The sequence below is a fragment of the Gambusia affinis genome, linkage group LG01 (genome assembly GCF_019740435.1).
Source record: "Gambusia affinis linkage group LG01, SWU_Gaff_1.0, whole genome shotgun sequence".
NCBI classification, from domain to species: Eukaryota; Metazoa; Chordata; class Actinopteri; order Cyprinodontiformes; family Poeciliidae; genus Gambusia; species Gambusia affinis.
In genome coordinates this window covers 20371187-20395763 of record NC_057868.1, presented here as the reverse complement: position 1 = coordinate 20395763, position 24577 = coordinate 20371187, and the positions used below count along the sequence as shown (strand labels likewise).

At 39.6% G+C, this 24577-nt stretch overlaps 1 protein-coding gene across 9 annotated transcripts in view; it reads left to right on the top strand.

Moving 5' to 3' along the window:
- Positions 1-17041, top strand: part of LOC122833513 (potassium voltage-gated channel subfamily KQT member 2-like) — a 29715-nt gene extending 12674 nt beyond the window's left edge. The window contains exons 6-18 of one of the 9 annotated variants that reach the window (XM_044121144.1): positions 203-313; positions 806-901; positions 999-1093; positions 1615-1674; positions 2213-2242; positions 4992-5161; positions 7955-8002; positions 8265-8282; positions 9050-9155; positions 12064-12195; positions 12679-12747; positions 13430-13523; positions 14340-17041. In XM_044121144.1, the coding sequence (XP_043977079.1) occupies positions 203-313; positions 806-901; positions 999-1093; positions 1615-1674; positions 2213-2242; positions 4992-5161; positions 7955-8002; positions 8265-8282; positions 9050-9155; positions 12064-12195; positions 12679-12747; positions 13430-13523; positions 14340-15203 (1893 nt within the window). In that variant the 3' untranslated portion in view covers positions 15204-17041. Of the gene's footprint in view, positions 1-202; positions 314-805; positions 902-998; positions 1094-1614; positions 1675-2212; positions 2243-4123; positions 4178-4685; positions 4890-4991; positions 5162-7954; positions 8003-8264; positions 8283-9049; positions 9156-12063; positions 12196-12678; positions 12748-13429; positions 13524-14339 lie in introns of those variants that run through there. The other 8 variants (XM_044121161.1, XM_044121152.1, XM_044121180.1 and 5 more) reach the window with 8 other exon arrangements.
- Positions 17042-24577: the final 7536 nt, after the last annotated feature.

The following is a 24577-nucleotide window of genomic DNA, read 5'->3' as shown; positions in this document are numbered from 1 at the left end:
GGGCAAAGACGTTTGTTCAAAAGAAAAAAAAATTGAAACTGAAAAAAGTTTTAACCAAAGAAATTGGAACTGAAAAGAAATGTTTTGAAACAGAAGAAATGGGAATGATGTTTTACAAAGAGATCTCTTGATCAATACACTTGAATTACGGTAGATTGATATTTTTGTATTTTTATAATTTATTTCTACTTTTTTCTGTTAGATCACACTCACTACCATCGGTTACGGTGATAAAGTTCCCAAAACATGGAATGGACGCTTGCTGGGAGCTGCATTCAGCATGATAGGCGTGGCTTTCTTTGCCCTTCCTGCTGTGAGTGTGTTGGTTTGTGGGGAAAGCTTTAAACCCAAATGCTGACTGAGTTCCTGTTGATGTGATGCTGCTGCTTTATGCCTTCATTAAAGACCGCAGATCTAGTTCTGTCAAGGGCATTTCTCTGGATGTGCTTTCATTAAGGTTAATTTTTCCCCCAGAGTTATTATAGAGCAAAATGGGGCAAGGGCAGGGTTAGGGTGAAACCTACAGTTTACTCATTTCAGTCCAGTAGTTCAATATTTTTAGTATTCAGTTATATTTTATTAGTTTTTTTTTTATCAACATAGACCCATTTTCTTGACTAGTGTTACTTCTCAAACCTTTGGACCTTTAGAAAACCAATTCATTTAGATTCATTACACTGAGGAAGATTGTGTGACTAAATTTACTAGGTACTGAAGTCTGACATGTTTTTGAGGAGAACAGCTGATTATTTCAGGGTGTAACGTACTTCCTCTTTCAGATTAAACTCTATCTTTTTCTAATAAGGGCATCCTGGGCTCTGGCTTCGCCCTCAAAGTTCAGGAGCAGCACAGGCAGAAACACTTTGAGAAGCGGCGTAACCCTGCAGCAGGCTTCATCCAGGTATCTGTCAAAGAAAAACGTCATCACAACATATGCAGATCAAATTCTGTGTTTTCTGCTTTCGGTTGTACGCTAAAGTAAAACTGTTTCACTTCAGGCTGCCTGGAGGTTTTATGCCACTAACCTCTCCCGTACAGATCTTCTGTGCACTTGGGATTTTTACGAGCAGACTGTCGCTGTTCCCATGTACAGGTAAGACATGGCTTACAAGCGCAGCTTGCTTACTCAGCGTTTTCTGAAAATCCTATTGTTTTACTGTATCATATTCTGTTACCATTATTGGTGCTGTAAGCACGGTGGAACGCAAACTATCCTTTTCCCATCCAGAGTCTTTCTGTGGGATCAGGTGTGGCTATCTGTTCACCCAGCAGAGCCTTGGCAGAGATATCTGTCTGAAAGACATTTTAAAAGATGATTCTCCCTGCAGCCACTTTGAGAAATTAATTCGATGTCCAGTGCTGCAATGACTCAGCAAAAAAAAAAAAAAAAGCATTAAGCTTCACTTTCACACAACAGATTTATGAGTTTCAAAGTGTATTGGAAATATCTCGTGCTGCTTCTCACCTTAAATCGTAATTTGAGGTGAAAGGGTGACGGTTAGACGCCAGATTTGATGTGATAAGCTTGAAAGGACCCTGAAGGCAAGCTTTAGCCATTTTAAATTGGTTAAACCATCTTCAAAGAATGACACAATCTTATTTCTGTGTTCCCAGAATCATCCCACCGCTAAATCAACTGGACCTGCTGAGGAATCTGAAGGGAAAGTCATTCAGGTAGGAATACAATTAATGTATGTTAACCTGCCAGTCATGTTTCTGGGCTGTGAGAAAAACGCATGAATTTGAATGCATCTGGATGACTAGCAATTAATCTAATTATGATATTTGGTGAATTTTATGTTTACAAATGCAAATTTCTGTCATCATCACCCATTTATTTATTATTTTTTTAAATAGTTTTGGTTATCTACATCAGACTATACTTATTCACTTTTTCCATGAATACAAACCAAAATGCTGTAAACAGATATGAATGTTGTACTCCTGGCACACTTTATTTCACGTTTCGTTTTTTCTTTTTATTTGTAAACAAAGATGTTTTCTAATTTAAAAAAAATTCTTGCAGATCCACATGTGCTGTTACTGCGGGAGATTAAAATTTCCTGGTCCAATAATTTATGTCCTCTTCATTTGTTTTTTCATTTGTAGTTCTAAAGAATCTCCACCCTAACATCACGGAGCGATGCTGATCAAGTATTTACTAAAGCAGAGAAGCTGCAGCTGATAGTTTGTGCCTTTTTTCTCCTTACAGGAAAGATTCTCAGGCAGAAACCTCACCCAGGTCTGTGAAATGATTCCTTTATATTCTCCTCTTTCACCTTCCTTTGGCTTCACTTCAATTTGGCTCTTAGATGCTGCTGAGGCACTCTTCTTGGGGGAGAGTGTGCGAAATATATCCGTGTGTGTGTGTGTGTGTCGGACATGATCGTGGCTGAGCAATAAGTGCTTCTTCAAGAATCGTCTTGCTGCATTTGCTCTCTCGCTCAAAGATCAGCTCACTCTGGCCTCTCACAGCTTTACGAGATATTCGCAGGGTGACCAGATCCCGACAAACTCTCAGTGAGACTTTGTGTATGGAGGATGGGTAAGCAAGGCAAGGCAAGGAAAGTCTGAGAAAAATTTGTCTAATAGTGTTGCCATTTGGCAATGTCTTCATCTGCTACTGCTGAAGTTGTGTTGTCAGTTACAGACAAATGGCATCACTGGTAATAAATTTTTATCTGTTTCTTATTTCAAAATAATACTGAGCTCCTTATATTGGGCTGCGGATACAGCTGTCATTGCTGTCTGCTTGGCACCTTGTTGAAGCTACATGTTTTCGACTTATTTTGAAGAGAGGAAGCAGATAAGATAAGATAAGATAAGATAAGATAAGATAAGATAAGATAAGATAAGATAAGATAAGATAAGATAAGATAAGATAAGATAAGATAAGATAAGATAAGATAAGATAAGATAAGATAAGATAAGATAAGATAAGATAAGATAAGATTTATTTGTCATTGTCATCAACAGATTACAATGAGATTGCGACCGTGCTTGCCTCAGTTCTTAGGCAGAGTCGACTAGTAAAAACCTCTGGCTGCTGTCAGCTAGCTTCTTAGCTAGTTCACAAGAATTGGTTACCAAAACACAGAAGAAGTTCCCACAACTTCAAACTTTTGGATCTTGATAAAATAAAACCAGCGAAAGACAAGATACAAATGATTTTTGAGCTCTATTATGGTTACAGACTAGCTTCTAACAACACTGCAGTTGGCATTTTATTTTTAACTTAAAGCTAAACTAAAAATCTACTTTGCTATGCTCTCCCTTGAAAAAGAGATTCTTAATCAAGAGGTAAATTCCCGGTAACTTCAGTTTTAAATAGTCAGAACCTGAGGACAAAATATTCCACAATGAATACAGATTATGTAAAATAGAGTTGGTTGGTTTCTGAAATCTCTGATCGTCTGATCGTTGTTGGGAATTTAACAATATCGCTAAAATCTCATCTTCTTCATGTGAATACAGTTCATCATTTCCCTTTATGAGTGGGTGCAAAACACTTCATTAAAAAAAAAAAAATTAGCAAACAAAGACCAGAACATGTGTCATGTATATTTATGTAGTCCTCTATAATCTGACACCCCTCAATAAATTCCCTTTTGTAAGTGTCGTCCTGCTGTGTTGTTTCTGATAGGTAAAAAATGTTGATCATTTGTAAAATTGTATGAGAAGGTCTTAAACTGTTTTTCAGTCTCACATAAGAGGGGCACCTCGCCACCCTAAATATTCACAAAGAAGCTGTTCTTTGACCCCACTCCTCCAGCATCCAGCATTGCCTCAGCGCTATTTCTTTGGATCATTTTAAGAGCTGTGCTTGAACTGTACATCACTGTTTTTGGTCAAGAAAACATGTGAAATAATTGACAATGTAGTAACACTTTATCATAGCTAACCCCTTAGTTAGATATTTCCAATTTTGTTGAATACTGGAATGTAATTTAAAAAGAAGCATAATGAAAACCATTTCAAAAAGGATAGTAAATTTAATTGAATTTCACACTGTGGTTATAGTAAAGTGTTACTGGCATCATATTATGGCACACTCTGGTGTTTTTGTGACTGTCTCCACTGCTGTTGTATCTTTTTGTGTCTCCTCTACTGCCCACCACTCCAGTAGTGAAAATGCACACAAAGACAGACTTTGTGGGTGCTGCCCAAGAACTCTTAGGTATAGTTGCTGCACAGATACTAACAAGCTGCACTGCAAGTTCTTGTGTTTCTTTCATTCCCCACCTTGTTTCCTTTTTTCATTGAACTAAAGCTAAACCGAGATGGCTCATTGATGAGTACACATGTTTTTTAAGTCAAGATTGGACTAGATGATGATTAGGATGTAGAAGTTCTGTCAGCGATCTGTACATAAGAACCAAAAGCTACTCTCCCTCAACCTTTCACGTGTTTTTTTCCCCCCTCAGAGAACATGCAGATATTCCACCCGTGTTTAGGTCCCTGCCACTGTTGATTTATGGTTTTGTTTAGTAATGTCTTTATGCAGTTAATTTGCTTGCTGCCTTTTTTTTGCCAGATCAGCCCTTGTGAAACTCTGTTCAGCAGGCAGCTGTACACTGCTGAGTGTCTATCAGCTCAAGAGTATCTGACAGAGCATACAGTATCAGGGTGATTTATTTTTATTTTTTGCATGATTTGTGTTCACTTTTTTGTTTTGTTTTGCGTAGAGTGAGACCACAGCTGCAACTTTGCTTCACATGCATGCCCGCTTGTAGCTTTCTTGCCTGACCCACTCAATGCTCCACTATGCTCGTATGTGGACATGGCTCCTTCTGCTGTAGGACTTTGGCCTTTTTGAGTTTCTTCTGAGGTAAGAAAAATTATCGCAAGTGCTAATTTATCAAAGGTTTTGCAAAAAAAACAAAAAAACAAAGACAAATACATTTTATATAGTGATTTTATTTGGGCATGATGTACAGCAATAAATCAGTCACGTTCATTGAATATTCCTTCTTGTTACTTGCTCTGTGTAGTCAGAAAGCCAGTCTGAAGGACAAGATGTTTACCAGTCCTTCCAAAGCCCCCGTGATTAAGGGGAAAGCCTCCTCTCCAGGGGCAGAAGACGGCACTGAAGCCAGCCCGAGCAAAGGCACCAAGAGCTGGAGCAGAGTCCGGGGTGGCGCCTCTCGCCAAAACTCAGATGGTAAGAAAACAAAATGCAGTAAAACTGAATAACAAAGAGTGCAGCTGAGATGAAGATATGATTTTTATTTAGATCAGGGGACAAAAGTTTATTGGTACTTTTTATCTGTGACCGATCTCATGTCATTATGAGACAATAAACTGTAGGTTTACAAAATATATGGTCTGTTTGGTTTAGACAGTCATGAAACTGTCTAAAATGACAGTTTTAATGATGAAACGTTAAAATTGTTCATTGTAATGGAACCAATTGGCCAACCCAACCTCTGAAAATAGCCCCTCATTATGTTCCTCTCTGCACCTAATGTTGCACTTGACACATTGCATTCAGGGTTGTGTTGTTTACCTGACAACTGGTTCACCCAGGCTCAAAATTACTAAGGAGAGAGAGGTGTGATTTGTCTCTTCACAGGTCATCTTTTGTTGTTTTATAGTGCAGCTGGAGTGTGCACTCTAAAACATCACTGCCCTTTGGATTGTAGTTAGTGATGAAATGTCTGGATTCTGGAACCGCTTTGAAGTACACTGAAATCCTGATCACGAGCCATTCTTTACCAAATGTTTGTAGCAATGCCTGGGTGTTTTATTTTAAATGCATGCCCTTGGAATTTCACCATTTCAATTCAATTATTTGGAGCAGTCTCTAATGCTTCTGGGGGTATTGCGCATTTTAGCACACAGAGGCAGACAGAACAAAATGCAGTGGCTGGAAATAACGTGTGTTCACAAGAACTGGAAATGGCCAAAGAGATCAAAACGTCTACAGCAGAGTGGCAAACCTGTGAGAATTATCAAAGCAAATACAAACAACAGGTCACTTAGACTTCATGTGTTGTTCAAAACTTAGAGGGTTGGATCCAATTATTGAATATAAAATATAATCTATTTCTTTGAGGAAAATAAATGCATAGCATGACCGTTTTATCCTGTTCAGTCCAATAAGAATTTATTTCAGTCTAGCCAAGCATATGAGTGAGATAAAAAATAAAAGTCCTTCTTATCCAGATGAAAGATCTTCTAAAATGGCTCAAGTTCAGAGTTCAAATCAAAAACAGCAACTAAACTGAACTTCTGGTTCAATGCTGTGGCCGTCACTGTTTCAGTGTTTTCATAACAGAGTAAGATTCGCTTTTTAGTCCTTTTCAAAAAGTGAGGTATGTCACTTAAGAAGAAGAATATTCCTGAGCAGTGACTTGTTCTGCTCTCCAAAACCGTGAAGGAAGCCAAGGAACGTAATGAGAGTCTGCCCGTTATTGTTGTGGGTTCATTTCATCGTTCTTGAAGGTTGACAACGCTGGCTCCAGACCTCATGTGGCTCTTTGGCGCCTCCACAGCTTTGGACAAATATTATATATAAATAACTATAAATGAAAAGCCCAGTTTTAACAGTTTTCTTGGTTTTGGTGAAATGTCTGCTTTGAAAATCCATAATGGAACAAATATTATTTTGTCATAAATCTGCAAACTACATCCTTGTCTTCATTTTCAGTAAATATTGAATGCAACATTCAATAAAATGCATTTGTTTTCTTACCAACTGATTTTTTTTCTGTCATTTTCTTATAACCAATGACATACAGTAACAACAAAAACAGTTATGTGTGAAACATTATTAAGTTATTATTACCTTAATAAGGCCAAAGACAGAGGCATGGTAATGAGCCATTCATTTGATTCAGGTAGAAGAAATGTTTCTAAAAGTAGCAGCATGGCAGCAGGTCCACTGGACCTGACCTCCTCTGTTTGACGTTTCTCTGCTTCAGCTTTCCAGAATCGACTGATGGCAGATTCATCAGTAGATTCAGATTAACAGGCTGAATCAGGAGCAGAGAAATGTCTAAAACATGCAAGGCAGCGTGCCCAGAGGAGCCTGCTGTTTAAACATCAACTCCAAACTGATCTAAATTAGTATATTCTGAGAAATGTGCACGTTGTCATTAAAAACTTTCTAAACATTAATATTGACCTTCTTCACGTTGTTCTATTATTGCATAATTTGTTAACTTAGGTGGAAAAAAATAAAACTTTTTTGTCTTTTCTTGAACATAATAGAACTGTATTATTATTTTTGAAATAAAAAGTTATTATTTATTAATGACTGAATAATAATAATAATAATAATAATAATAATAATAATAATAATAATAATAATAATAATAATAATAATAATAATAATAATAATAATAATAATAATAATAATAATAACTCACACATTTATTTTTCTTGATAGAAGTATACCAAAGTCTTACTAAACTGGCATGTTAAAACATGAATACTTATGGTTTTTTACATCACTACTAGTATATGTTACATTGTAAAACTATTGAATGGACATGCAGAAAAACTATTGAGAAAATTTGTCATTTTAATGTATTTAATTTTTTCACTTGAGCACTCATGCCACCCCACTGGCCTTTCCGCCCTGAGAGTTCAGCCACATCAGCGTTAACGTTTTACCAGTTCAAACTAGGAAGCTGTGGACACAACTAATGGATAAGATTATTCTGTATGTTTAGATCTGAAACCCCATTAGAAATAGTCATCTTTCTTTAAATTAGACATGAAATATTAATCATAATATGATGGTCTATAATTTTTCAAAATTCACAGCTTCAGAAAAATGTTTTCCAGGTTAAAGACTAAAATGGCTCTTTGCTACACTTTACATCCATGCATCATCCAGGACACAAGTCTAGAAAGTTTCTTCATCATCTCTTTACGTTTTCTTTTGAACAGTTTAAACCAACTCTCATCAGCTGTATGTTTTCTTCTTTCACCTCATGACTTGTTAAAGTGCTGATTGAAATGCAGGATGAAGACTTTGGACTGAAGAGTTCTCCAGGTTAGACAAGTCACCATGACATGGCTTGAGTTTTTACCTCTGATTTAATCTGTAAATATCTTTAGTGTGCAATGTTTTGTAAATTTATACCAACCAGTTGGTCGCCATAAGACAGAAGAGGCCATTTAAACCTGAATCAGAAACTATTTAGTGGATCCACATGCATCCATGTTTACAATAGATTTGTCTATCATTGTCATCCAACTATAGAATCCATAACAAATCTTTTCCCCTCATGTCTCTCCTCTTTTTCTCTTTGCAGCAATTGAAGGTTTAATAAGTAAGATATTGGAAGTATTTTTTATTGGTTGGCTTCTACAGAGAAACTATATATAAAAAAACAAGAAAAAATTTAACTTTAACCCTTTCTGAGAAAACTGCATGCTGAAATTTGTTGACTTGACATGAACCCCTTTATAATTTTCTATTATATTTATTTTCTCCTTGTTTTCACTGGAGGCTGTAAAGCATGAGTATATCTGAGAGCATGGTATGATTTTAATACCTCTACTCAATATTGAAAAACACAATTATGAAGCTTGTTTCCCCCCGAGCAAACGGAGACTAAGCTAACAGCGGGTTCAAGTCAAGCATTAAGACAAACTCACACATGTTATAGTCAAACATCCTGCTTTATTTTGCATGAAAAAGACCCCATTTTCACCACAAAAGTTTCAACTTATTTCTGCAGTTAGGTCTTGACACCTTTATGACACCTTTAGCATGTTCAGCTTATTCCAGTGGCTAAGTCAAACATGTGAAATCCGATGCTGACTGTGCTAATCCAATAATTGGTGGCGGGAAGAGAGTACTTGTCATTAAAGGTCTCAGTAGCTTCCTTTATCACTCCAGCTCTATCCTTCAATTCTGCTCCACACAATCCTTTCTCCTCAAAGCTCGCTCATTGCATTTACAGTAGGCTAACTGGCTTAATACCAAAGTGTAACCTGTAAGGATAAAAGCAAGAGCCACGCTTTGCTTCTGTTGCTCGTAATCCACATGCGAGAAAAGGTAAAAATATTCCCTCTGTTTGTCTTTGCTTTCCAGAGGCGAGCCTCCCTGGAGAGGAAATTGGTGATGATAAGAGCTGCCACTGTGAGTTTTTCACCCAGGAATTACCTCCAGGACTCAAAGTTACTATTAGGGCTATTTGGTAAGGATCTCTTTTCTTAGCATTTTATTTAGACTTTTTACTAATGCTAACAAAACAGGCTAATAATAGTTGTGATGGGATTAGATTAAAACATTTTTATTGAGTTAATGGCAGGATCTGTAATTCATTAATCAGCAATTAATTGCATTTTAGTCAAAAACCATATATTGACAAAGTAAGCAATGTTTTTACTTTATTGAATAAATAGACATAGATATTTATTGTTTTTAATCTGTTATATTTAGGTTATTTAGCCATCAAATTAGTTCTGTTATACCCATTCAGATATCAGGAACTGTGATCATTCATGTAACTTCTTTGAAAAAGTACTTCTTTAGAAATCTGTGCTGTTGATGCTGACATTAGTCCTGGGAACGTTTGTGCTGCTTCAACATGTTTATCATTGAGTATTTTATGCTTGAATAGTTTTGTAGGCCAGCTTCTTTTAGCAGAACTCGTACACAGTAACAGTCTTCTACAGAGTTTCATCAGATTGTCTTTTAAAGCAAAAATGAACCTCAGTGAGGCAAGCATAGCGGCTTTGTTTTCCATTTCTGCGGATGTCTCTTGTGTGACAGATTTACGGGCATACTAGAAACAAGCGAATACAAGTCTGAGTGGACCGTGTTCCGTGCCTCCATTGTCGAGGCTGCCTATCGGAGCTGTCACCGCAAGGTTGTCGGTGCCTGTCGTGGCAGCAACCCTCGGACTTGTTGGTGGACACCTTCGGTGAGGGATGCCGTCAGCTGAAGAAGGAGTCCTATCGGGCCTTTTTGGCCTGTGGGACTCCGGAAGCAGCTGATGGGTACCGGCGGGCGAAGCGGAATGCGGCCTGGATGGTTGCTGAGGCAAAAACACGGGCGTGGGAGGAGTTTGGAGAGGCCATGGAGAAAGACTTCCGTATGGCTTCGAGGCGATTCTGGTTCACCATCTGGCGTCTCAGGAGGGGGAAGCAGTACAGCACCAACACTGTCTTTAGTGGGGATGGTGTGCTGCTGACCTCAACTTGGGATGTTGTGGGCTGGTGGGCAGAGTACTTTGAAGACCTCCTCAATCCCACCAACATGCCTTCCTTTGTGGAAGCTGAGTCTGGGGACTCTGGGTTGGGCTCTCCAATCTCTGAGGTCGAGGTCGCCGAGGTGGTCAAAAAGCTCCTTGGGGGCAGGGCCCCGGGGTTGGATGAGATCCGCCCGGAGTTCCTTAAGGCTCTGGATGTTGTAGGGTTGTGTTGGCTAACGCGACTCTGCAATATCGCATGAACATCGGTGGAGTTCCCCTGGATTGGCAGACTGGGGTGGTGGTCCACCTGTTCAAAAAGGGGGGCCGGAGGGTGTGCTCCAATTACAGGGGGATCACACTCTTAAGCCTCCCTGGCAAGGTCTATTTGGGGGTTCTGGAGAGGAGGGTCTGTCGGATTGTTGAACCTCGGATTCAGGACGAGCAGTGTGGTTTTCGTCCTGGTCGTGGAACACTGGACCAGCTCTACACCCTGAGGAGGGTCCTGGAGAGTGCATGGGAGTTCGCCCAACCAGTCCACATGTGTTTTGTGGACTTGGAGAAGGTGTTCGACCGTGTCCCTCGGGGAGCCCTGTGGGGAGTTCTCCGGGGGTATGGGGTACCGGGCCCTTTGATACAGGCTGTCAGGCCCCTGTATGACCGGTGTCAGAGTCTGGTCTGCATTGCCGGCATTAAGTCGGGCTCGTTTCCGGTGAGAGTTGGACTCCGCCAGGGCTGCCCTTTGTCACCGATTATTTTCATTACTTTTATGGACAAAATGTCTAGACGCAGGCAAGGTGTTGAGGGGATCCGTTTTGGTGGCCTTAGGATCACATCTCTGCTTTTTGCGGATGATGTGGTCCTTTTGGCTTCATCAGGTCATGATCTGCAGCTCTCGCTGGAGCGGTTTGCAGCCGAGTGTGAAGCGGCTGGGATGAGGATCAGTGCCTCCAAATCCGAAGCCATGGTCTTGAGCCAGAAAAGGGTAGAGTGCCTTCTCCGGGTCAGGGGGGGTGTCCTGCCCCAAGTGGAGGTGTTCAAGTATCTTGGGATCTTGTTCACAAATGAGGGAAGAAAGGAGCGGGAGATCGACAGGTGGATTGGTGCAGTGTCTGCCGTCAAGCGGGCACTGTACTGGTCCGTCGTGGTGAAGAGAGAGCTGAGCCAAGAAGCAAAGCTCTCGATTTACTGGTCGATCTACGTCCCCACCCTCATCTTTGGTCATAAGCTTCGGGGCATGAACGAAAGAACGAGATTCTGGATACAAGTGGCCGAAATGAATTTTCTCCGTAGGGTGTCTGGGCTCTTCCTTAGAGATAGGGTGAGAAGCTCAGTCATCCGGGAGGGACTCAGAGTAGAGCTGCTGCTCCTTCATGTCGAGAGGAGCCAGTTGAGGTGGGTCGGGCATCTGGTCAGGATGCCTCCTGGACGCCTCCCTGGTGAGGTGTTCTGGGCATGTCCCACCGGGAGGAGGCCCCGGGGAAGACCCAGGACACGCTGGAGGGACTATGTCTTTCGGCTTTCCCTTCTTAAACTGCTACCCCCGTGACCCGACCCCGGATAAGCGGAAGAAGATGGATGGATGGATGGATGGATGGACGTGTTGAGATCTATGTTATTAATTGATACATATAAACATATTAGAGTCCTGGCCTTAAATACTAGACATTGGTAGAACCGGGAGGCCTGATGTCCCTCCCTGTTCACTCCTGTCCATCTAAAACCAAAGTCTGAACCTGGTGGTCTCTGCTCTGATTAGTTTTTCTTATGTTTGAAATAAATGACTTCTTTCAGTCCAAACACAAGCAAAAGTTCAATCACACCTTTAAAGCTCATCACTTTAAATGCATTGATATTTTGAATAGCAAATAAATTCACGTGGTTTGTGAAAATAAGGTGTCATCCCCCACAGCGTCATGAAGTTCCTGGTGTCAAAGAGGAGGTTCAAGGAGAGTCTGCGACCTTATGATGTGATGGATGTGATTGAGCAGTACTCTGCAGGTCACCTGGACATGCTGTGTCGCATTAAGAATCTGCAGTCCAGGCAAGTACATGTTTTACTCTGTGGGCTGCTTGGTGTGAACACGGTTGAAATCTGGACTTCACACTGGATACACACATGTTGTGATAAACACGCGCCATTGACCTGCCTGTTTCATTTGTGCTCTACATATGCTGTTTTCAGATCTATATCTGCAGCTTTTATCCAGCACCATAGTACAGTTCACTCCTTCACAAAAGTATCCAGTGTAACATTGTCGTCTTTTTGTTTTGTATCAGTTTTATCAGCCTCCTCAAATTCCTGACGCTCCGAAGGTCTAACATCCACAAAAAATATATTCCAGCAGTGAAATGCATACACTTCATCCATGCAGCAAGTCAGACTCGCTGTGTGTCTGTGAGTGGGCGTGTGTGTGTGTGAGTGAGAGAAAGAGGAATATATTAAAACTTGTTCTTCATAGCTAATGTGATTCACACATTGCTTCACTTTGCATTGCACTCATATCGTCTCTGTGTGCCTTGCCAGGATAGATATGATTGTGGGGCCCCCTCCCCCAACAACACCGCGCCATAAGAAGTCCACTGAAGGTCCTAGGTTAGGTTAATAGACTGCACCTTTAGACCATTTATCAGCATTTACTCTCTGTGTGCCATAGCTCAAATATTGGAGCAGTTACGTGCTGCATTGTCATTTTGACTGATGAACCCCTTTTGAGCTTCAGCCTCTTGATTTGTCTCATTATATTACCAGAATAACAAATTTGCAGCTTTATAAGGTCAAATGTACAGTTTTCTTTGTTATATTATACTCTTTTACAACCTGCTACCAATAAGAGGAGGATTAGTTTAAACCAATACTTACATATCTTAATGAGCCACAGCCAATGGCCTCACTCAACAGGGGTTTGAAGTGCTAGATGCTTGTTCTCCCAACGGAGAGACAGATGAAGAGATTCCCCCCATAGGATGCAATGGAAATGAAGCATGACCACCACCACAGAGGCATGCCCAGTGATGCATTCTGGCCTCAAACTGAATGTCTTGCAAGCTTTGTTCACACTTTGTCTCATAATGCATGGATCCACAAATTTCATTGAAAGCTTTTTAAAACGCAGTCATTTACATGGAGCTTGAAGATGAAATTCTTTTCTCATTTTCTCATGTCAGATTTATGCACATCTTTGCATTTTTAACATTTTTAATGGTAAACTTCTGAAGTTTTCTGGCTGAAATATTTGTTTTATCCCATCTGATTAAACATTTTTTTGAAACCCTAGAGTTGACCAGATCGTTGGTAAAGGCTCCAAAGTGGATGGAGAGGGGATGGAGGACCAGAGCATGATGGGACGACTTGTCAAAGTGGAGAAACAGGTGGGCGTGTCCCAAATGTCCACCAATTCAGAGACCATCTACACAGTTCATTATGAAAGTATTCATACCATTTAAATTTCCCCACATTTTGTTATGTAATGCCAATAAACATCACTAAGTCCAGCGGATTGTGTGACATGTCTAAAAAGATTTTCAGTATTTATAATTTTAAAGAGGCAGTATTATGTAAAGTTGACTCTTCTGAGCTTTATATCATAATTTTATTCCCTCATTAAAAGCATACCTGGAGTCCATGTTTGAGAAATGCTTGAATCTCCCATAGCAACCATCCAGGGTTGCCTAAACGCTAGTTCCTACAAAGCACCGCCCTTTTACCCAGAGCTTCTCCTCCTTGGAGCTTCACCGAAGCTTCCTCTTGCCCCACTCGGCTCCTCCAGACTAGCGGCAGCAGCAATCAGCAGACACCTGGTGGAACTGCTCTGCTGATCTCATCATATGAGCTAGTTCTCCATAAAACACTGGTAAAAATGTTAACACCTTATGAAAGAATGTTGCTGTGATGACATGGTTAAGGCGAATGTCAGATAGAGCAGGAGCTTCTTAAAGAGACAGAGGCCCAATTTCCAGGTGTGAAATTATAAAGTCAAATATAAGTAATTTTTGATATTTACAGCATTTTTGTAACTGAAGGTAATATGGGAACTTGACAATGTGCCATTTTAGAGTATGGCACATTTCCCCCTTGAGAAGGAGGCAATGTGCCATAAAGGCTGTGCATTATGACAAAGGTTTGTTGGTTACCTAGTTCTAAATCTGATTTGTAATATTTGTATTATTTTTTTCTTCTTCCTGTAGGTTTTCTGCATGGACAGGAAACTTGATTTCCTGGTCAATGTGTATGTTCAGCGTATGGGCATCACTCACTCAGAAACAGAGGCCTTTTTTAACTCCAAGGAGCCGTACCCAGCACCGCCTTACCACAGCCCGGAGGAGACCAAGGAAGAGAAGGACGAAGACGAGGCGACCAAGGTGGAAAAGAAAGCCAAGATGTGTTCCGCCGTGGCAGACGTCTCCAGTTCTGATAGGTCTCTGGAAAAGAAGGATCCTTTACTCGGTCAGTCCGTGGCACGGTCGCTTGGCACTCCATCTGGAAGCAACAGCCGCCCCTCCACTTCCTGGCAGCACCAGCTGCAGCACCCCCTCAGCCAGCCTGCCTGGGGCAGCAGCATGGCCAACACCCCTTCGCCCATCTTAGCCGCCGGCGACCAGTCGCCCACCGTCTTCCGCCTGCCTCCGCCACCCGCACCGACACATGACAGGTTGTCCTCGGGTGCGTGTGGGAGCGGAAGGGAGAGCAGCTCTCAGGGCAGGCGACGCCACAGGAGGCAAAGGTGTCAGCACGATGCCACTGTCGTGGAGAGCGACACCTCCCTCTCCATCCCGTCTGTTGACCACGAGGAGCTGGAGCGCTCCTTCAGCGGGTTCAGCATCTCTCAGGCGAAAGAGGACTTCTTTGGGCCGTCTTTCTTTGCGGGTTCAGGAGTAGGAGGAGGCAGTGCAGCAGCTGAAGCTGAAGGCGGACTCTCAATCTGTGCCAGGGTCCGACCGTTCATAGCCGAAGGGGAGTCGGATACTGACTCAGACCTGTACGCTCCGTCACCACTGTCCTTCACTGGCGAGGCGTCCTGTGGTGAGAGGGGCTGGCTGGGATTGAAGTAGGCCAGAGGACTTACTCTGCCCCACCTGGAGGTGACACATCAGTGCCAAGACGAGATCATCAGACCTCCTGTCCAACCGGCTTACAATCCACTATGATGATGTTTTAGACAATTCTGAGTGGATTCACATAAGAGGCTGTGCATTATGACAAAGGTTATATTGCTACAAGTGTTAGTCAGATAACCTTCGAAAAATCAGAGGTCATTTTTTCTCACTTTTTCTGTTAATAATCACACATTTCACTAGCACTGATCACTGACAGTTGCTTCATATATTTTGTGGAACTTAAAATATTGTATAAACTTTGAGGCCCCATCAATAACAACACCGATATTTGGCAAAAATACTGCTCAACTGTACTGGCAGTACAAATACAGAACTGCCACCAGTACTGGATTTGGAATTTTAGATTTCCATTAGTGCTTTAACTTGATAGTTGGAGATTATTCCAACATCTTCCTCTATCCTCTCTAAAAAGTCTTCCTTATGAACTTCAAGTGGAATTGATGAACATTTTATTAGGTAAAGAGTGAAATATATAACTTTTGCATTCTGCTGATATCTGAATATAATTTAGATTGTCAAAGTTTTTTAAAAGTTCATAAAACCACTTTTTATGTTAAAACATTTTGCATTTGAAAAAAATACTGAGAGTTTGTGTAATGCAAAGTTGTTAGCATAACGTCCTGTAAACCTCTATATCTTTGAATGACTTGAGGTATTATGATGCCAAACCTGTTGCTATGGTAAATGGTTTGATTCTTGCAGAGTAAAAACAAATATGCTTGCTTACAACATGGTTAATTCAGCCTGCAGTAAAAAGAAAAAGAGAAAGAAGCAACTCCCCTTGAAGTAATACCAATATTTGCACAGCGATAAAGCAGAGTACCTTCTGCATGGCATGTTAAATGGTTGATTTTAGGACTGTTAGGTAGACTATAAACCAAAGCAGCAGCAGCAAAAAAGTCACCTCAACTACATTATTTCCTGTTTTGCAGAGACAATGGGGTGCATAAAACATGAAGTAAAACATGATATGCATGCACGAGTGGTTTCAAGTGTTTTTAATGCTCCTAAAAGGCTTTGGTTGATTTCCAATCATGCAAATGCTGCCTGAGCTTGCAAAATTCAAAAACCAACACAACATTTTTGGGCAGACTTGAGTGAAATGTTAAATATAAACAAAAAAAAGGGCTGAGTTTGATGCAGCTTGTAGATTTTTCTGGGTTTCACAACAAATACAGTTGGATTGTGTAACTTTACTCAGACATGATGGTGTTTATCCTGAACTGCATTGATTTTTCCAGTAGATTTTCTTTTGCTACTTTGGTTCTGCAAAAAAGGAAATGCAATAAAGAAGCAAACAGGGCAAATGAGAACCGTCTTTAAACACTCAAAGCCTTATTTTCAACCGGCTCCATTTTATAAATAAATCAATTATTTCTTTTTTTAAATGTTTTGTAAAAGAGGTGACAGTTGATCTTCAGTCAGTCTGATTTAAAGAACAGATTAAACATTTTCATTTCAGTTCAGTTCTAACATGTAGCATTTAATAATTTCCGTCATGAACAGCTCCTATTCGTTGTAACCAACCACCAACATTTTAACATTAATACTCTAACATGAAAATCATATCAAGAAATATCATTTATTAGAGACTGTTAGTACAAAATCCACATTTTACCAAAAAAAAAAAAAAAAAAGACCTACAGGCATGTTTTTTTTAAAAGCAAATGGGTTAAATCTAAAAGGTTTTGGAGGTCAGAGAACAGGTTCAAGTTCAACACTATGTAACTGCTACACCATCATCTTCTTCAAGAATAAAAATTTGTACATTACTGAAAAGTTTGAGTTTTATTGCTTCTGCTTTAAATATTTGAACGATTAATGCCTGTTCACGAGGACGTTTCCATGGTGCAATAGCGGAAATATTTCACTAGATGGCGACAGAGAACATAACTTCGAATGGTACCTGCAGAGCAAAAAGTTTAACCACGAATAACATATTTTGCTGCCAAGGAGCCGGACTCTGGCAGTATTTTAAAACCTCTTGTTGAGTCATTCTACAGACTGCTTGCACACAGCAGATAAACACAATATGAAATAACCCACCTTAGTGGTCTGGATCAGTTCTTCCGTTCATTGCCTACGATACGCAACTCTGGGAATTAGCTTGCTGGAACTAAAATAAAATTTTTCTCTCTATTTTCACAGATTTAATTAATGATACAGTAATGCTCTGGTGGAGACAAAAATAATCATCTCTTCTCAGTTCAGTTCTTTTTTTCTGCTTGACTGGTTCATTGGTTGGACCAGGTTCATTGACTGGTCCAACCAGTTCATTTCAGACTGGTTCAGATGCTTGCATTCGCATTTGAACTTTCTCCACATTTAGTCACATTACAAACTTCAGTATATTTTATGTAGTGCTGTCAATCGATTAAAAGGTGTTTTTGAAAATCAGATTAATTAATTAATAAATATTATTGTGACTCGCACTAACTATGAAGTGGAAGGAAAATTATGCTCAACTTAAAATCCCACAAACCGTTCAGTCCATCTTCCAGTCCGACACAAACTGTAAACATAAACCTCCATTAATCGAAGCAGCAAGCAGAGCTCTGGATCAGCTGCAGAGACTCACAGCTCAGTAGTGAGAATCTGATCCCTTAAATCTGGACCAAAACCTGTCAGGAGTCGGTGGAGGAGCTGAGACTGATGTGGAGCTTGACCTTCCAGCCCTAGACATACAACCAGAGGCTGCAATGGAACCGTTACATCGATGCATATTGAAATATTAGAATGGCCTAGTTCAAGTCAAGACCTCAAAGTAATTGCAAATTTGTTTTATAAACTGATGTTCACAAATGATCTCCATCTAATCTGAACAAGTTTGAGCAATTAAAGAAGACAATTGAGTCAGTGTCTGGATGTGTTGAGCTTAAAGGTGTGCCCACCATTTTAACAGTTTATTTGTTAAAGTTTTGAATACGCTGCATCATTTTCCTTCCATATTACATAAAAGCCCTAAAGGTTTTTTGATTTCTATTACTATTGTAGGTAAAAATGATAAAAGATTCAAGGCCAGGATCATTTTTGTAAGCTTAACTGACAAAACATGCTTTTCAAACAACCACACTCTGGACTGAAAATACAATTTAAAATAATAATTTCTAAGAATAGCTGATTCATGGTCTGGTTTCTTGGAGGAAACATTATGTTTTATGCTTTCATCAATAAAACAGAATTTATGTGCCACTGCCACCTGACAGATTTTGTAAAATAATCAGGAGAAAGTGGAGTGAGACATTTTCATGCTTGACGCTCATCCTCAGCCAATCAGCTGAGTCTGTTCATCTGGTTCATAAATGGCCAGATGAACAGATCCATTGATCTGTTCATCTGTACAAACTGAAGGACACGAAAAGTTCATCCTGTCATCTCTGCAGATGGTTTGATCACCGTCCACTAATGGAAAAACTGTGCATATAAACATTAATGTATCTTATTGAAAACAAAACAACACCAGGAAGGTGTTTTTCTTTTAAACAATCCTGACAAGAACAGGTTCAGGAATCAACACTAATGGTTTAAAAGATGCCATGATAAATGATCCCTGTCATAAATACTACATGGTTCCAAATGTTTTAATCAGACGCCACAGAAAGAGTTGAAAAGGGTGATCTGTGACTGTACTAAATAACATAATAATTCCCTACCCCCACCTATTGCTGCACAATACCAGGCCTCTGACTGAAAATAGATTTGTTTATGATAACCTACATGCTTATCAATGCAAGAAGAATTTTATATCCAGCTCCAGCATAGATAAACCTTCAGCTATCTGTATATGTTTGTGCAACTTTTCTTTGAAAGATGTGTGTGTGTGTCAGCGTGTGTGTGTGTGCTCGTGTGTTAAATCAGTGTTGTTATGCAGCAATAGAAGACTGAGGCCTTTCTGATGGATGTGAAGGATAAGCAATCAATGAAACTGTTACGGCCCTGACTCTAACAGAAGTCTGACAAATATCCAGTGGAAACAGACTGACAGGATGCATGTTGATACAAACTGTGTTTTTTCCTGTTGTTTTTTTAAAAAGCCAATTTGTTCTCCCATTACCACCTTTTAGTCTTTCACTTCAGAGACGAAAAATATTGCAAAACCATATTAGCTCAGATCAAACCGAGAGCTTTAATATTAAAAAACAATCTGCTTTTCCAGACGAGTGGAGGAAATAACTGGATGTCCTTGATTTCACTGGTGTTTGTTCTCAGCTCTGCTAGTTTCCATGTAAACACTTTCTGAATTTCTGAATGGTGTTGGAAAAACTCACCAATAAGTCTTCAGTGTCCATGGAGGGCAAACCCAGACAACTGACCTTCCTTCCCTCTCAGCATCAGGGCCGGCACAGTCATTAGTGCTGGAAATAATATCTGCCAGCATAAATCTCAATTACAGCCATTACACAGTGGCTGCATTTCAGAAAAACGCCTCTGGAGGAGACAAGAAGTAATCTGTAATGCTTTACTGATATGTGACTACAGAGGAATAGGAACTGTATATGAAGCTGTAAATAATAAACATGAATTCATGCACGTAGAATTACTCTGTGACATATAGGAAACACAGCTTTTATAAAGTGATTTATACTACTATAAATATTTCTCCTCAGTTGTAGAGCTAAAAGAGAAAAAGATTCTGGAAGAATAAAAATATTCCAGTTGTGTATCAACAGTATTTAAAAAACACTCATGCTGGCTGATCTTCAAAGCTTTTATCAGAACCAGCTCGGCCCAGCAGCTTACCGGGTCAGAGAGAAAACACCATTATTTTATTGACGCATAGAGAGACTGGAAAAATCAACTTCATCCATAAGTTTGGACTGCAGAGTCACTGACTGGCTGTTTGTGAGGAAAACTGAAGAGTCATGTAGGTTGCCTATTTACGTTCATTATTGCTGTGATTTATGATCATTTAGGGTTTGTTTTTTTTAGTACCTTTTACACATCAGCATTGACAAACCATACAACAGTTTAAATTATTTTTATGAAAATCACTTTCAGGTTTATCCTTTTACATGTAACATCAGCACACATTACATATAAACACAGCAAGCAGAGTAACAAATGCTTTGACAGCAATAAAGACAAATGTATTTTTTCCTTCCTTTCAAATACTGGCTCTACAGCTATGCCACACAAATCGAGACATTTCCCTTTTCTAAGTCTTTTAGTCTCTGATCTTTGCTGCTTTTATTTTCAGTTTTAGCTATTATGTGGCCCAGTGTTCAACAGAAGAAACTGCTAGCTGTTACTGACATTTCCCTCCTCAGTCTTCTCTCTTGTTTATAGCTGCTTTTTATTTTATAATCTTCAGTAAGTATCTACCGCAAATAGACTTTTCTGCCCTTTGCCAGTGAGCTGACCCAGCTCCTCTTATCACACCTGCCCCTGTTACTTGAATTAGCTCCAGTGTATAAATGACAGCAGTAACTGTTCCTACTAGCTGAAACCAGCTGTTGTCCTTTGGGATTCATATCATTTCTTTGGAACGGAATCTGTTTCTTGAAGTTCTTTACTTTGACTCTGCCTCTCAGTACCTGTTAGATCTTTGCATGTTATTTGCAGACTTATGCAATGTTAGCTATTCAGAATGAACACAAAATTTAGCTTCATGTTTCAACTGTATGTGACTTGCTACATATGCTGCATTTCAAACGTCTGGGAAATAATTTGTTCAGTTTATAGTTATAGGCGCTGGAGAACGCAACATAATTCAACTCAAAGCAAAGACGTCCAGCCAAGATGTTTCTTATGTTTCTCAGAAAGAGACGCATGAGGAGAATTAGGCAGCGTTCATGCTGCAGCTTGAAGTGACCCAATTACAATTTTTTGTCAAATCGGATTTTTTTTGCTGTGGCAGTTCTCATTTCCAAATAAATGCAACTTATATGTGTTCTGCATTGTGAAAGGGCGAATGACCTGAAAGTGTCCCGCATGCGCAGTAAAGGGCGCAATAACTTCAGTGTTCTCAGTGTTCTCCCAACCGCCATAAAAAGAAGTGACTTTAGACTTTAAACTTTAGGCTGACTTTATTAACATTTTGCATGCACAGGGTGTATACAGAACGAAATTTCGCTGCAGGTTGCAGAAGTAAATTTGGAAGCTAATGGTGGCTAGCTTACATTTAAAGTTTGGAGCAGCATATTATCATCTTAATCCTCATTTTAGTCCGAAATGATTGTTTTTCTTCCCGCTTGTGCGTATCAGGACACAGAATAGTGACATTAGTCGAGTATCAGGGGCACTCAGGTCGGATGAATGCGACCTGGACATTAGGTCACATTTCAGTCGGATACAGCAGGATTTGAGCCTGCTGTCTCTCATCGATATGTATCATTCATCCAAGTGGCCTGGGTCTCATTTGAAAAGAACTCGACTTGTGTTATTCAGACTGTCATGAAAATATCAGATACGGGTCACATTATGTAAAAAAAAAAAAATCTGAATTGGGACTGCAGTATGAACACAGCCTAAATGTTTTTTGTCTGTTTGAACATGTGTGAAGACTGGTAAGAAACATTATTGAACATTACAGAACCTAAACTATGAATCCAAAACGTAAAGTCCAAAACCATCTGAGAAAACCAAGTCAAGCTAAACTGAATTTATTTTAGTAAAGATGATCTTGGTTATTTACAACAAGTCTCACATACTGTGATGATTTTCTTGGCCACCTGATGGACAAAAGAGTTGCTTATGTAAATTCATGTTTCCTGCTATATTCTGTGAACAATTTAGATTCTTGTTCTGTTGAGACAATTGTAACTTAACCTCTCATGCAGTTTAACTAGCGGCTTTAAGATGAAGTGATGATATCCACCTCAAACTCTGTTTCCATTGGCAACAAGGTGTGCAACCCTGCTGATGCTTCACAGTGAAAAGTGAAATAACACACTCCATGTAGTTAGTTTCATACAGGCCTTCAGTGATCAAACGAAACAACAAAGAAAAATGTTTCCATTGCAGTTATGCAAAAATAAACCAATGAACCACCTCATCATAGAAACTGGAATGTTTTTTCAAAGTTGGTGTGTTTCCATTATCAAATTTATTTTTGAAATGTTAGATTGTCCATATTAGTGAGTTTTTCACTCAATGACTGCTGGAATGAAGATAGGCGGCACAGACAAAACATGGCTGGACGCCCCAAGAGGGCAAGGGAAGGAAAACTGCTTGAAACTGGGAAGCAGTGGATAAAAAAGAGAGATACTTTATTTTTAAACAGGGCTTATGTCACAAAATAATATCATTGAGAAAAAATGGGATGACTTTAAACAGAGTTTGACTCTCCTTTGAATAATTCAAAAATCCCAGCAATGAAACAATGCAACTCTCAACAAAAATGAACATTGTGACATTCAGGAAGCTTGTAGAAAGACCACAGAGAAGGTGAGCAATAAAACATAAAATGGCTCTAATAAAATATGAGAGGGACTATTTCCTCTGCCTGACAACAAATTCTGACAATAGTTTTTCAGCTATTTCCTGAAGTTGACATTTCAAATGTCTAATGTTTCCTCCACCAACAACAATACCTATAATATATTTTATGATCTCCTATTTAGTAGTGTATAACTGATGTAGAAGGAAAAGCATGTATGGTTTTAATTTAGTTTTTATAAGTAATCTCACTATAAATTCAGCTGGAGGTTAAATAGAATGATTTAAATCTAAACATATTGATCAATCAAAATGGCCCTGTCAAAGTGTAGATCTTGAACCCGGTGGAGAATCTCTGGTAAAACTTTAAAGGTGATGTTCACAGATGTTTTCTCTTTTTGAAAAGGATGAGTGAAGAGACATCAGGAGGCTGATTGCTTTGCTCTTTGTTGTTTTTGACAGAGGGACAATAAAAACTCATGCAGAAAAGGCAACCAGAAAATTTTAAGTGTGAATGTGACTCTGGGTTTCATTCTTTTTTCAACTCAGGTAGAAAATATTTATTGATTTCCTCTTTATTGCCTCAACAATTTGCCATCTTACGTTAACAGCTTGGCTGAAACTAAAAGGTCTTTGGTGCCTTGGACTGAAATCGTGAAAAGGAAGAGATGATGTAAAAAAGCATAATTAGCATATTTCACAAATTTAATCTAAGCTGCTGCGCTTTCAAAGTGAAACAGTATCTGTGGTTTAGGTTCATTTCAAGACATTGTGAGCTCAAAGGAAAAAATAAAGGCTTTATGGAGGGCGAAGAGGTTTTAATGCCTCTGTCCCATGTAAACGGGAAGATGAAGGTAAAAGAACAAGTTAGCAGTTTCCAAGAAAAAAATGAGAAAACGCGAATAAAGAAGATGTGAAAGGGTGCAACTCAGGGCATAAGAGATGAAGCTCAAGGAAAAAAGATATGAACACATTAAAATGGACAAATTTAAGTCATAAAACTTTTCCAACCCAATGTCTGTTAAAGTGTGACTGTGACATCAGTAAGATTGCATTTAGAGGTTGCAGCTGGGTCAAATTCTCTGCTTTCAGTCAGGAAGCTTTCAGAGAGTCGATCTGATGTAGAGAGGCAGCTGCTGTCAGGAAAAACCAGAACATCTGCAGGAAAGTCTGAGTGATCTCCTGCAAAACATTATGACAGGCACATTTCATAAACAAGATGAAAAAAATTTATAAAAAGAATTCAGGAACTGCACTGAGCAAACTTTAACAAACAAGAAGTTATTAAAAATCCCAACGCTGTAATAAAAAAACAAAAACTAAACAGTGACACAGCACTGAACTGAGATTTGTACACAACTCTGCCAAAACTCTGTTTTTTCTGCACAGTTCTTTCTGTGCAGAATATTTCAGAGCTACTGGTGTCTCTGTAGAGCTGATGCTGCAGAAAACCTACAGAAAAAAGTTCTGCTCAGATTATGAATTCAGCTGCAAGAACTCCTAAACCAGAGCCCCAAACATTTTGCTTGAGCATCCCTGTAAATATTATGTAAAATATTTGTTTGCCTATTTGTTGAAACCATGTTGTGACTGTATGAATCAAATAATCTGTGAAAAAAATCAAGTTCCTCAGCCTTCTTCCAGTGCAAACCTGAAAAAACCAATCAGAGTCAGGAGTCTTAGTGCTGTCAATCATGCCTCTTGCTCTCTGATAGGCTATAGCTTCTCCCTATCAGCAGCGCCTGGCTGAACACTAAGTTTAGTTAGCATAGCCACCAGTGATGGTGGATAAACAGTTCTCTTGGAACGGTGAGTTGTTTCTGTGCTACTAGCACATTTAGCAGCATGTACATGAGAAGATTGACAGCACTAAGACTCTGCCTCCTGCCGGTCCTTCAGAAAAGATGAAGGAAATCAATCTTTTCCCAGAT